Consider the following 15,549-nt stretch of genomic DNA (forward strand, 5'->3'; position numbering starts at 1 on the left):
GGACATAGACAGTATCACTTTAAAAATTTATGGAAATTACAAAGAAACAGTTAATAATGTATGTAAAAGAGAAATTATTAATTGCTCTGCAAAAGTATTATTAATTAATAGCATAAAAATAAATCTTAAAAAAAAAGATGTTCATTTTTTAGTTCAATAGCTTAAACTTAAAGTTTAAAAAAAGAAGAAGATAAAAGATAAAGAAAATTAGAAGTGGGGGCAACGCAGCTCTTCTCAACATCATCATGAATTCTCATGGGTGAAACATACTACCAAATATTATATGATCACCATTAAACCTCGTCATGTTTAGCTAAAAAAAAATCTACAATCACAATATCAAATTATATTAATTTGCACTTTAAGTGCACATGTTAAAAAAACTTAAAAACAAAAAGTTTATGTAAAAAAAAACTTTTGATTAAACAAATGAATATACAACTTTTTATAAAGTTGATTTTAATTATCGATAAAACTATATGTAATCAAGTATATATAGAAATTAAAGGCAAACGATACAAATTATTTTTTTAAAAATAAAAATGAATGCAACATTGATATTATAATATAATTTCAACACTTTGACTATCATCATTCATTCAACATCTCTTTTCCTTTTAATCATTTTATCGTATACTATTTCTTTTTATCATATCATTACTTTATCACAATAATAATATTGCTTTTTCTATTTCTTTCTTTATCTTGTTTCTATAACAAAGTTCTTAATGGATATTAAAAGTCTTAAAAAGCATTTTCCATATAATTTACCACATTTAATTTTTTAATTGGGCTTTCCCTGCACAACATGTCTATCTCTATTATCCCATTAAAATAATATTTTTCAATAGACAAAAACACCAATTTCAAACATGGAAACTTCATAGAAAACAAAACAAAGCCAAACAATGCAAGTTGCAGTTATTAAAATCACCTTCGAATTTTGCTTTTTATCAGAAAAAGTTAAGTAATCATTATAATAACTCTCCATAATTTAACATCACCAGCACCATTCAATTCAAACGACACAATTACAAGATGCTTCTGATTCAGTGTCGCCGCCGTCACCACCACCACCACCACCACACGGCTTACCTCACCGCCCTCATCGGCATTCTTCTCCTCTTCCCGTCAGTAACCTCCCAAGCTCAAATCCTCAAACGAAAATTTCACTCTTACGGACCTTTCAATGCCAGCAACGAACACCTTTTCGAAACTTTATCCTCCGCAACCATCCACCTCGACGCCTTCCAGGTCACGCCGGACAGCGCCGGAAGTACAACGATTGTCTCCATGTTTAACAACTTCGGCAGAGTCTTTTTCAAAGAACCCTTCAAACTCTGGGAAGATTCCTCCACCACCGGAAAACTCGTTTCCTTCAACACCTCTTTCCTCATCAACATGTTACCTTACATGAACGGAACTCCCGGTGAAGGTCTCGCTTTCCTCATCGCACCTTCTCTCTCCTTCCCTCTTAACAGCTCCGGCGGTTATCTCGGTTTAACAAACGCCTCCACCGACGGTAATTCCACCAACCATTTCGTCGCCGTTGAACTTGACACCGTTAAACAAGACTTCGACCCTGATAACAACCACATGGGACTCGACATAAACAGCGTCCGTTCCAACGTTACAGTTCCTCTCGATTTCGAAATCGCTCCGAAAATTGCTAAGATATACGCTTTATGGGTTGAATACGACGGTGACCGGAAAAACATTGATGTCTACATGGCGGAACAACCTTCAAAAGATGCACCTATAGTGGAAAAACCGGTTAAACCGGTTTTAACTTCGGGTCTTGATCTAAAACAGGTTCTGAATCAGGACTCTTATTTTGGGTTTTCTGCTTCAACGGGAAACTTTGCTGAACTAAACTGTGTGCTTAGATGGAACATTTCAATTGAGGTTTTTGATGAAAAAAACGACAAAGCTTTAAGGATTGGTTTAGGTGTTGGTGTTCCTGTTTTGGTTTTGATTTTACTTGGTGGTGGATTTTGGTATTATTATATGAGTAAGAAAAAGAAAAATGATGAAAACGGTTCAAATTCTCAGATAATGGGAACATTGAAGAGTTTACCAGGAACACCAAGAGAGTTTAGTTATCAGGAACTGAAGAAAGCTACAAATAATTTTGATGGGAAGAATAAACTTGGACAAGGTGGATACGGTGTCGTTTATAGAGGAACATTGCCTAAGGAGAATTTGGAGGTGGCTGTTAAGATGTTTTCTAGAGATAAAATGAAAAGTACTGATGATTTCTTGGCTGAACTAACTATCATCAACCGTCTTCGTCATAAACATCTTGTTAAATTACAAGGTTAGTTCCATTTTTCATTTAATTTTATTTTTATTTAATTAATGAACATATATTTTAGATCTGAAATAATCGTCTAGGAATGTTTGAAACTCGAATAATCGTAGTATATGATATAGTATTGACCAGCTAGCTATTATTTGGTAAAGGTTGTTGGTGATGTGTTTTATTCTTTTAAAAGAGAAAAGGTATTCTTGTGATAATCTAAAATAAAACGATTGGGATATAGCTAGGACTGTACCTTAATTAGCTGGAATTTTGTTTTTCTTTTTGGTTTTGATTTGTTTTGAAAGTGACATTTTATTCTTGTGTCCGTATAGTCAATTATTTATTGCTACTATATGTCCCAAATCCCAATAATATAGAGAGTGCTTTTTCGTTCTTTTGTTCGTGTAGTCATTGATGTTTATCTTACACTAACCTTCATTTCATTGAACGTTCCTTCATCATCACCCTTATACTAGATCAACGCGAAATTGAAATTTCAAGCATAATAATATTCTTTTCAATCTGAATTTCCAATGTAACATTACCAGATTTTGTCAACATAGAAAAACATAACATTACCGGTTACTATTACATTGTCAACTATTTTTTTTTCTTGACTCAGCTGCATTGTCAACTTTTTTTTTTTTTGGACCAAGACACTTTGTAAACTTGGTAATTATCTTGTATAAATAATTAAGGATCCAGTGAAAAACAAGCCGTTCAGCCGGCCAGCTCATACCAATTTAGCTTTTGGTAACTTCTAAGTATTGCCACCGAGTCTATTTTAAAAACAAATGACATGTTCCGTTAATCCAATTCAGTTAATAGTTGTGCAGAGACATCATATACAAGACATATGTTCGAATCCGCGACATCTCATTTATTAATCTTTAAAGGCTGAATTCCAGTCAACCACTAAACTATTTGAAAAAAACAAAAACAAATGATTTGGTTTGATTTGTTTAATAAAATCATATTTAACATGAATAATTTCTGGAAATAATATGCAGGATGGTGCCACAAAAATGGAGTATTACTCTTAGTTTACGACTACATGCCGAAAGGAAGTTTAGACAGTCACATATTTTGCGAAGAAGGAACAAGCACAACCCCCCTAAGTTGGCACCTCAGGTACAAAATCCTCTCTGGTGTCGCTTCTGCATTGAATTATCTTCACAACGAATACGATCAGACAGTAGTCCACCGAGACCTCAAAGCCAGCAACATAATGCTAGACTCAGACTACAACGCGCGTTTAGGCGATTTCGGCTTAGCTCGTGCACTCGAAAACGAAAAAACATCCTACGCAGAACTAGAAGGTGTACAAGGAACAATGGGATACATAGCGCCAGAGTGTTTCCACACAGGAAAAGCAACAAGAGAATCAGATGTTTACGGATTCGGTGCAGTGTTACTTGAAACTGTGTGTGGCCAAAGACCTTCCTGGACTAAAATCGAAGGCTATCAGTTTCTGGTTGATTGGGTTTGGCATTTGCATCGCGAAGGACGAATATTGGAAGCGGTTGATCAAAGCGTTGGTAGTGATTATGATGCTGAAGAGGCAGAGAGGATATTGAAACTGGGATTGATTTGTTCTCATCCTATTGCTGGTGAGAGACCAAATTTGCAAACAATTGTTCAGATTTTATCTGGATCAGTGAATGTGCCTCACGTGCCACCTTTTAAACCGTCTTTTATGTGGCCAGCTGTGGATTTATCTAGTCTTGCAAGTACTGATTTTACAACAACAAATACTAGTGAGTATACACCAATCAATGGTGACTCATCTTCTATGCATGTTCGATTCTCAGATAACAACTCTCTGGTGTAAAACTGGTTTTTTTTTTTTCTTTGTAAGTTGGTTAGTTCTTGAATTTTCTTCCTTTGTGGAACAGGAAGAAAATTTGTTCTGACTTTTCATTCTCATTTTGTTTTTAAATTTAATTTAATTTGTTTTTAAAGTGTAGATTCTCTTTTCTTCTTTTTTTTATTGGAAAGGAATGGGATCAGTGTGCATCAATGTATAAATTTTGATGAAATATTTTTGTTTATTTTTTTTGTTGTTGACATCTTTCATTCTAGGATAGTTAAGTTTAATAGATATAATATGCAGATACAAATTCGATCCAAATCAACAATTTTATAGAAGAAAAAAAACAATATCACTCGAGTCCATACACAAGTACTACTACTTATCACACCTTTGTCATTATAAATTACTATTAACTTTTTATTTTTAAATTTGACTTGTTAAAAAGAAAATAGTAAAATTTAAATATACGAATATGAATGTTTTGATAAAAGGAAAATTACAATAGATTAAAGATTGGGCTACAATTGTATTTGCACCCCACATGAGAAACCCTAGGTCTTCATCTTCTTGTTGATTGTTTTGCCTACGATGCCCCCATGGCGTTCTAGGGTTTTCTTCCTCCTCACTCATACAGGCTAAATTCTCTGTAGAGTACTAGTTACCATTGTTGGAATCTCTAATCTTTTCATTGCCTTTTATTTTGGCGATGTTGTTTCGGGGTTTGTTCCTCTGTTCCTGATTGTTGCTCCGAATTCTCGGAGAAACGGACTGCGTGTTAATCACCTTATACCAGGTGCAGTTTTCTTTTGCTTTTCTCTTTTATCATTAACATGCTCTCCAATGTTGATCTTCTCTTTCATTTTGATCTGCAAGTTTTCACAATGGTGACTCTCACTCTTTCTGGCGACCTCCTCTCCATTGTTCACACTTCTATCAGGTCTATCTATTCTCTGATTATCCCTCGTGATATTGATTTTGTTTAGGGTTTCTTCCGTGTCTTTGTTGAAATGAACTTGATGAATCATGTTTAGGTAGAATTCGCTGTGGCTATTTTGGTGATTTGTCCATGTTTGTGATATCTTTGATTCTCACTTGCTTGGTTCCGATATTGGTAACATTTTTGTTCACCAATTTCTACTATCCTCTTGGAATAATATTCTTCAATAGATAAAAACACCAATTTCAAACATGGAAACTTTCTAGAAAACAAAAAAAAGGCCAAACCAGTTGCTTGTTGCAGGTATTATAATCACCTTCAAATTTTGCTTTTTATCTAAAATGTTAAGTAATCATTATAATACCTCTCCATAATTAACATCACCACCACAATCACAAGATGCTTCCTATTCAATGTCGCCACCACCACACGGCTTACCTCACCGCCCTCGTCAGCATTCTTCTCCTCTTCCCGTCAGTAACCTCCCAAGCTCAAATCCTCAAACGAGAATTTCACTCTTACGGACCCTTCAACAACACCAACCAACACCTTTTCAAAACTTTATCCTCCGCAACCATCCACCTCAACGCCATCCAGGTCACGCCGGACAGCGCCGGAAGTTCGTCTATCGTCTCCATGTATAACAACTCCGGCAGAATATTTTTCCAAGACTCCTTTAAACTCTGGGGGGACTCCTCCACCACCGGGAAACTTGTTTCCTTCAATACATCTTTCCTCTTCAACGTCTTCCCCTACCGCAACGAAACTCCCGGTGAAGGTCTCGCTTTCCTCATCGCACCTTCTCTCTCGATCCCTCTCAACAGCTCCGGCGGTTATCTCGGTTTAACAAACGCCTCCACCGACGGTAATTCCACCAACCGTTTCGTTGCCGTTGAACTTGACACCGTTAAACAAGACTTCGACAGTAACAACAACCATATGGGGCTTGACATAAACAGTGTTCATTCAAAGGTTACAGTTCCACTCGATTTTGAAATCGCTCCAAACGACACTCGGTTTTATGTTTTATGGGTTGAATACGACGGTGACCGGAAAAATATTAAAGTATACATGGCGACGCAACCTTCACATGATAAACCTATAGTGGAAAAGCCGGATAAACCGGTTTTAACTTCGGGTCTTGATCTAAAAAAGGTTCTGAATCAGGACTCTTATTTTGGGTTTTCTGCTTCAACAGGAAACTTTGCTGAATTAAACTGTGTACTAAGATGGAACATTTCAATTGAAGTTTTTGATGAAAATAACCCCAAATATTTAAGGATTGGTTTAGGTGTTGGTGTTCCTGTTTTGCTTTTACTTGGTGGTGGATTTTGGTATTATTATTTGTGTAAGAAAAAGAAAAGTGATGAATATGGTTCAAATATTCAGATAAGGGGAGCATTGATGAGTTTACCAGGAACACCAAGAGAGTTTAGTTATCAGGAACTGAATAAAGCTACGAGTAATTTTGATGAAAAGAATAAACTTGGACAAGGTGGATACGGTGTCGTTTATAGAGGAACATTACCTAAGGAGAATTTGGAGGTTGCTGTTAAGATGTTTTCTAGAGATAAAATGAAAAGTACTGATGATTTCTTGGCTGAACTTACTATCATCAATCGTCTTCGTCATAAACATCTTGTTAAATTACAAGGTTAGTTCCATTTTTCATTTCATTTTATTTATTTCAGTTCTTTTGATTTTGTTAAGAAAATTAATTAATAATGAACATAGATTTTAGATCTGGAATAGTCGATTAGGAATGTTCGAAACCATATCGAATATATGATAATATTGACCAGCTATTATTTGGTGAAGGTTGTTGGTGATGTGTGTGTTCTGGTCTTTTATAAGAGAAAAGGTATTCTTGTGATAATCTAAAATAAACATATTGGGATCTAGATAGGTACTGTACCTTAGTTAGCTGGAATTTTGTTTCTCTTTTTGGTTTTGATTTGTTTTGAAGGTGACATTTTATTCTTATATCCTTATAGTCAATTATTGATTGCTGCTAAATGTCCCAATAATATAGAGAATTCTTTTTCGTTCTTTTGTTCGTGTAGTCATTGATGTTTATCTTACACTAACCTTCATTTCGTTGAACCTTCCTTCATCATCACCCTTATACTAGATCAATGTCAAATTGAAATTTCAAGCATAATAATATTCTTTTCAATCTGAATTGCCAATGTAACATGACCAGATTTTGTCAACATAAAAAAACATAACATTACCGGTTACTATTACATTGTCAACTGTATTTATTTTTCTTGACTCGGCTGCATTGTCAACTTTTATTTTTATTGAACTGCATTTGTCAACTTATTTTTTTTGACTAAGACACATTGTAAACTTGCTTATTATCTTGTATAAATAATTAAGGGTCCAGTGAAAAACATGCCATTCACCTGGTCAGTGTTTCCCAAAGTCTTCTCTTATTATGTATACCAATTCAGCTTTTGGTAACTTCTAAGCATTGCCAACTTGTCTCTTTTAAAAACAAATGACCTGTCCCGTTAAGCCAGCTCAGTTATCAGATATAGGGGTGCGTGTTCGGATCTGCGACATCCCACTTGTTCACCGTTAAAGGGTGAATTTCAGCCACTAGGCTAATTGATAAAAAAATGACTTGATTTGGTTTGTTTCATAGAGTTATCTTTAACATGAATAAATTTTGGAAATAACATGCAGGATGGTGCCACAAAAATGGACTATTACTCTTGGTTTACGATTACATGCCGAAAGGAAGTTTAGACAGTCACATATTTTGTGAAGAAGGAACAAGCACAAACCCGCTAAGTTGGCACCTCAGGTACAAAATCCTCTCTGGTGTCGCTTCTGCATTGAATTACCTTCACAACGAATACGATCAGACAGTAGTCCACCGAGACCTCAAAGCAAACAACATAATGCTAGACTCGGACTACAATGCGCGGTTAGGCGATTTCGGCTTAGCACGTGCACTCGAAAACGAAAAAACATCCTACGCAGAACTAGAAGGTGTACAAGGTACAATGGGATACATAGCACCAGAGTGTTTCCACACAGGAAAAGCAACAAGAGAATCAGATGTTTACGGATTCGGTGCAGTGTTACTTGAAACTGTGTGTGGCCAAAGACCTTCCAGGACTAAAATAGAAGGCTATCAGTTTCTGGTTGATTGGGTTTGGTATTTGCATCGCGAAGGAAGAATATTGGATGCGGTTGATCAAAGCATTGGTAGTGATTATGATGCTGAAGAGGCAGAGAGGATATTGAAACTGGGATTGATTTGTTCTCATCCTATTGCTGGTGAGAGACCAAATTTGCAAACAATTGTTCAGATTTTATCTGGATCAGTGAATGTGCCTCACGTGCCACCTTTTAAACCGTCTTTTGTGTGGCCAGCTGTGGATTTATTTAGTTTTGCAAGTACTGATTTTACAAAAACAGATACTTGTGAGTATACACCAATCGATGGTAGGTAACTCACAATCTTCTATGCGTGTTCAATTCTCAGATAACAGCTCTCTGGTGTAAAACTGAGTCTTTTTTTCTTTTTCTGTAAGTTGGTTAGTTCTTGATTTTTCTTCCTTTGTGAAACAGGAAGAAAATTTGTTCTGACTTTTTGTTTTTAAATTTAATTTAATTTTTTTTAAAGTGATTATTTGTGTATATTCTCTTTTCTTCTATTCTTTTATTGGAAAGGAATGGAATCAATGTGAATCAATGTGTAAATTTTGATGAAATATGTTTAGAGATTCTTATATAAAGCTACAAGCTTAAATGACAATCTACTTAACAAAATTCGGTTGCATAGTGAGATCATTAGAAATTGCGTCTTTTTGAATTTCTCTCCAAGTCAATTGGTTCAAGTTGCATATTTATTTTTGTTCATTCATAGTAGTTATAATTTCTTTTTTAGAAGTGCATATTGAGGGTCTGCATTTAGTCCATGAAAATATAATGTTGGTTACATAAGTATAATTGTAGGGTTATATAGGAACAAATAAGGTGTTTAGCAAAGTGTAAGCTCATAAATCCGTGTGTTTTATTTTTCAAATTAGTGTGACCCTCTTATGCATGCAATAACAATCATTAAGCCGCATTCAACTAGATGAAATGATATAACATTCGTTTTGTGTTTCATAGTCAATGTTGCCGATATTTTGCTTATTTTTTTTAACAGATTGGTGAATGTTTTTGCATCTTATGCCATGTGCTTTATTTCTAATAATGTTTTCAAATTTAGAGTTACTCATACGCACCAATCTTATCCCAAAAGATTAGGATTCTTCAATATCACATGCTCATGAATTATACTACACATTTACTGTGTGTTTGGTATGGATGAAAAAGGGAGGAGAGAAGTTGAAGAGTGAGAGGTCGAAGAGAAATATCCAAGTTCTCTTGTTTGGTTTTTAGAGAGATGCAAAAGAGAGAATTTAAAACAGTGGGATCCAACTCTAATGGCGTATGCTCCCAATGGCATTGCATGTAGGCGTCATGGTAGCTGACGCATGCATGTGTGGTTTAGTAAATGCGCTCATGCATGTGGCGCATGCATGTGCTTGTGCGTGTGGCATCTAGGGTTTTGGCGCATACATTTCATGGTTCATCTATAAATAACAAATAACATGTGCATCTCCAATATTTTTGCAGTCTACTTCTTACCCTCCAACCCCATTTTCTTTCATTCTACTTCAATCTCCTTCAATTTTTTGTTCTTTAACCATGTCTTAATACATTCACAAGAGAAATACCGATTTAATTTTTTCAGCAGTCACACCTCCGATAAAGATTCGACTTTGGAATATAGATTCGTTTGAACGTCTTAATCGGACGTTGAACCGTTGGTTAGATGAAGAAATTGCAGATGGTGAAAGGATTAAAAGGATTCAATGGCTTGAGTCCACGTTCAACCAAAATGAAGAAGTGCGTGAATGAGTGGATATTAAGACTAACATAGACGTTTACAGGATGATGCATAATATGTTTAAAATTGTTTTGATGGTTGTAATCGCTTAGTTATAGTAATGGTATTTTAATTGTTGAAGTTGTTTGTGTTGTTGTTTATGTGTTGAATGTGTTGTATTTGTTTGTGATGATATTTCCTCACAAAATTATCATATGAAATAAATTTTGTTTTTTATATATTGCAAAACAGGTACATGTAAAATTATCTTGTTGTGCTCGTTCCAACACTAGGACAGTTAGTACGATTGTGACCTGGCTGACGACATGAACTACATAATCAAACCATTTTGTTCGCCGTATCCATTTCGGTTTGAATACAGTTGCTGTTTGGGCGACCCTTTTTCTTTCTTCGCATAACTTCATTGTGTCAGAGAATGTCCACTTGATATTCTGGCCAGTAATCCTCTTTTGCAACAACTGAAAAACTAATTTTGTAAATATTGGATAGGCTTATGACTTTGTAAACGTCAGATAGTAAGTAGAACGAATACCTTCGAACCTTTGAACATGTCGCAATGACATGAGAGCAGGGCGTGCGAAAGGCTTGGAACTTTCCGCAGCCGTACCAACCTCTATCTAGTTCCACTCTGTATTGTCCCATCGACATGCCTTCATTGTGATCCATGGACTCAACAACACTGTACCAACCTTTAGTATGGTCAAACACTGTGACCACGCATGTGTTTGCTTTGGCAACTTCGTGTATATGAATTTCATTGAAGCATCACTGAACAACTGCCCAGAACACTGAACTCCATTTGGAACGTTTGGTCTCAAACAACGCCCCTAGCCTGAAATATGTTGCTTGCACTAAAGAAGTTATAGGTAGGTTTCGGATGCCTTTGAAGATAGAGTTCATTGATTCCACAAGATTTGTTGTCATGTGGCCCCAACGTTGACCGTTGTCGTATGCCCTAGTCTACTTTTTCAATGGAATAATGTCGATCCACCGTACTGCATCTGCGTTTGACAATCTGATGTCTTCGCGGCAGTGTTTGAAAGAAGGTTCTGTTAATGCGTAACCTGCATTGACAACCTTCTCCCGTAACGTTTTGTCTTTGATCTCCCGCATAAATTTTTGAGCGATATGTCTAACGCAGAAGACATGCGTCGACGGAGGATCCTGCCAGCCATTATCAATGTTTTTGTATACACTGACTATTGAAAGGTGTCAGTTAGAGATCAAACATAAGTTAGGTTGATGAACAACGTGCAATTGGAGATTTATTAGGAAAAAACTCCACCCCTCAGCAGTCTCCCCTTCAACTAGGAAAAAGGCGATTGGAAAAATGTTGTTGTTGCCATCTTGTGCCACTGCCAGCAGTATATGGTATGGTTTAGGTCGATTACAACACCACAATTTGTGTCTGATCCAAGGTATTTGATTGATCCACGCCAACTAACTTCGTCATCATACGCCCAACAAGAAGTCCCCGTCCAAGAACAATGTCAAACCACCCAAACCCAACGACCAACCTCACACCATCAACCTACCATATACATCCAACAACCAAACACCCAACCTCGCAACTCATTCATTCCACACACCTAACCTCAAAACCAAGAATCAAACCCTACCCACCAACAACCATACGGAGCCACCACAATAGTCTATAACCCATATGATTCATACAATTCATGCCATCGTAGCCCCCCACCAATGACCACCCAAACATCCCAACGCCACAACTTCCAACCATTGTTTGACTATAGTCCACCCCAAGAATCATTGATTCGTTTCCAAACCGATTCAATATCCCAATTCAGGCAACCATATCGTCTGCAATTCACGCAACCACAAAAACCCAACTACGAGAACATGGGCACCGAACTCAATTACAGAAGCGCAGTTGGCGAGAACCCCCCAGCTATTGGGAACAAATGATGACACATCTATCAAATACGGCCGGACCTTCACACCAGCCACCATTGGATCATGTTAACACTCAAAGACCCCAAACACCTCAGGAAAATTGTGGGAGGCCTCGAAGACAGACTAACGCACCAGGATGTGGAACAGAGGTGTGTTTCAATCGGGATGGTCATTGAATTTCTTATTAATTCTGTGTAATTTTTTATATATATATTGGTGCCCCCTTTATAGCTTTATTAGATGCGCCAGTTCAACTGATGCATCAGTTATAAAAGGTGGTTATTTTGGTATTATTTTTGAAAAAGAGGTTATTTAGGGGTTTAATTTGAAATTTATGGTTATTTAAAAAAAGATCTCAATTGGATACTTTAGAATCAAATATCTATCTATTAATAAAACATGACATCATTCTCTCTAATATGCCCTTATTGCAAAATGAAAAATACAGTATCAATACCCTAATAAGTAATTCACATATTCAATTCAATTTCTCTCACATTTCTTTCCTTATGCCATATGACATGTTTCTGTTTCCACTCTCATTATTCTACTATTTTCTATGTCTTGGAGGGATTTTTTTAAAAAAAAATTTACATCAGCACATTTGTCGTGGAAGAGAGAGAGGCAAACAGATTTTTTTTTCTTTTCATTACTCTCTCATCGAAAACATCAAAATCAGACGAAGACGAACATTGATGGCGAGGAACAAGAAGAAGAACACGACTTATGAGTGATACGAGTGTTACGACAATGAGACAAGCGATACAAATGTCAAAGTGAAGATGCAAATATGAGTTCACAAATCGAGAGGGCATAATGATTTAAGTTTCTTCGTTGTGATTTTGATTCCACGCGAAGAAGAAGATGAATATTTGTTTGTGGGTTATGTTTTTTAGTTCGCGCGAAGAAAAATGTATAAATTTATTTAGGCGTTGTGGTTTAGATTTCAAGCAAAGAATAAGATAGAAACATGGTTGTGAATGAGGCCAGTAAATCCTTTTTATTACCTCACTCCTTTTTATGGGTTATGATTTTGTTTTCGTTTACACGCACTCTATTTTTATGTTCATATTGATCGGAATATTACTAAACAAAATCATTCAGCTAATCACCGAGCACTTTGAATATCATGTTGAGCATCTTGGTAACATAGTCTCACTCTTTTCTCAAAATTTTATGCGGCTGTATTGGTCTAGGGTTGAGTCTAGTATTCCAAACCTCAATTTCTAAACATTGATTTTGTAATTTAATGCTTGCAATTTTTGCAGTTTATTTGACCTTTGTTTAAAATATTTATTGTGTTTAACATCATTATGTTTACTCAGGCACTAGCATACCGTTTTATATGTTACCAATTTTTTTTGTTTGTTTGTGGCTTCCAATAAGTTTAACTAATGGTTTTCTTTGGTCTTGTAGCATTCTGTCATGATAGAAAATTTCTTAGAAGTATTTGACGTAATAAAATGTTAAAGGTATTTTTCGTAACTTTCTGACAGACTCAATTGACTCCACTGCTGCCTTATTCTTGTAAGCTACTTTATGGTCATATAAAAGATACATTTTTTAACTTTCTATGTGTATCTATTATGCAGAAATTTATTGAAGAAGACTTTGAAGCAATTGAACTTGATGATATCAAGAATAACATAGGTGGTATCACTGGTCAAAGTGAGTTATCTACCGAGGAATGTAAAAAACTGACCATAGCAGTAGAGCTTGTATCCAATCCTTAAATAATTTTTATGTAAGAACCCACGTCGGGTTTGGATGCCTGAGCTACTGCTGGTGTAGTTATGCATGCAATGGAGAATGTTGTTGCCAATGGTAGGACCATGGGTTTGCACCATAAATCAATATACTTGGATTTGGTATTACATGATTTTCCCTATAGTTTGTTCCTTGAGTGACTTATTAACTTCACAATATGAAGACAAAAACATTAGTTGATTTCTTTCTAAAGGATTACTATAGCTTCAAGCATGACATATTAAGTGTTTTGGTTATGGTGCTCATTGGAATATGAAGTTTATGTAAAATAGTTTACTAACTAATGTTATGAACTGAATTTTAGATTTATCGAACCCCTCTTATGCATATGAACTTGCTACAATGGGCTAAGATGGTGTAGTAAAACGTATCAATTTATCAATCTTTGTTTTATAGGTTGCATCATGGAGATATCCAAGAGATAAAAGGTGATGAAAAATAACCCTCTAAGCCGAGCCAAAAGGGTTTTTGCTTGCAAAATTAGCAGCAAAAGTCTCAATGTGACTTCTTACTGAAAGAACAGATGAAAGTAGTGACAAGTATGGAACTCAGTCTCTGATGTTAATTCCGTGAGTGGCTTTAACTGATTTCTCACACATTAATTACAATGACATTTAATTATAATTTTGTCTTTAATATATTTTTTTCTCTCTCTAAATTAAAACGGTTGTCGAACATTCCATGTTCATGCTTTACTTTGATTGCTGGATCAATATTAGCCATGTGACGACATATCCATGTGGTGTATGAACCTCAAGGCGTCCCTAGGCATCTCAGTTGTTTGATCATGAGGTGTCGATGGTATCATTTTCACTTTGTTTCTCTTGACTTTTTTTAACAGGTAGTTTGGTTTTGATGTTCGAGATGCTGTCTGATTGCAACTCTCATGTGTCGAGGAGCCGTGGTTTTGGAAGATGGAGATGTTGTTTGCATTTATGAGTTTGACAAGATGAAACTAGAAGACAGGTGTGTATAACACAGTTTCATACTTAGTTTATCTTGTATGCGCAGAAAAAGAAAAATGGGTTCTACATTGTTGCCTCCATTTTTTTGTGACACTACTACTATTTTAATATTTATACAATTACTTATATGGAAGGTATTTGTTTCAGAACTTGTTTGTAATAATTATATTTTAGTAATAACCATTGGAATGGTTCGAACAAGGTTTGAACTTTTGTATTTTAGAGAATTGAAATGGGAAACTCAAATGCTGAAATGAGTCTCACAAGTTGGCCAAAAAAAGAAGCCATCCTAATAAGTAAATCTTTCCCTTTTGAAGCTCTCAACCTGATTTTTCATGAAGTGAAGATGTACCTAATGGATTCAGCTAGAACTATACTGCATTTGAAATCATTTCTACAAGTGGTCGCTAGCTCAAATCCACGTCTATTTGCGAAAACGTGCAAATGCCTGATTGGATCCGACTTGGTTGGATATTTTTATTTAATTGCTCATGACATTACTAACAAATGGAATATTGGTAACCTTTACGTTGTATTTCCTAAGTTTTTTTTTGCTAAATTGATTAGAAAATCATTTGTAAACATTTTCATATACCTGTATGTATACATCACACCTTCAATGATTTACTTTAAGTAAATTTTGAGTGTTTGCATTTAGAGGAATGCAAAATAATTTTATCTCAATTTTATATTTGTTTCTTGCAAAACACACGTCTTAACAGTATATTGAATTAGTACTACTTTGTTCATGTTGTCAGGGAAAATGCAGTTCTTGATGGTAACCTATCATGAAAATGCCTAGCTTGAGCTAACATATTGTACTATAGTGGCTGACTTAATAGATAATTAGGATTCTAATGTGTAGATAACTAGAATTCTAATGAGCAGGTCTACTTGCACACCCTCCCAACTCAACCTTTATTTTCTAACAAAATA

The 15,549-nt window shown here is 35.6% G+C and overlaps 1 protein-coding gene and 1 pseudogene across 1 annotated transcript; both read left to right on the forward strand.

Moving 5' to 3' along the window:
• Positions 1–802: 802 nt before the first annotated feature.
• LOC127119948 (probable L-type lectin-domain containing receptor kinase S.5) lies at positions 803–4,353 on the forward strand. Its single transcript, XM_051050320.1, has 2 exons — positions 803–2,317; positions 3,313–4,353. The coding sequence occupies exons 1-2, from the start codon at positions 1,039–1,041 to the stop codon at positions 4,131–4,133; spliced, it is 2,100 nt and encodes a 699-aa protein (XP_050906277.1). The 5' UTR covers positions 803–1,038; the 3' UTR covers positions 4,134–4,353.
• A 226-nt stretch (positions 4,354–4,579) lies between these two features.
• On the forward strand, positions 4,580–8,706 carry LOC127119949 (probable L-type lectin-domain containing receptor kinase S.5; annotated as a pseudogene).
• The last annotated feature ends 6,843 nt before the right edge of the window (positions 8,707–15,549 follow it).

This window comes from Lathyrus oleraceus, chromosome 2 (genome assembly GCF_024323335.1).
Source record: "Lathyrus oleraceus cultivar Zhongwan6 chromosome 2, CAAS_Psat_ZW6_1.0, whole genome shotgun sequence".
NCBI lineage: Eukaryota > Viridiplantae > Streptophyta > Magnoliopsida > Fabales > Fabaceae > Lathyrus > Lathyrus oleraceus.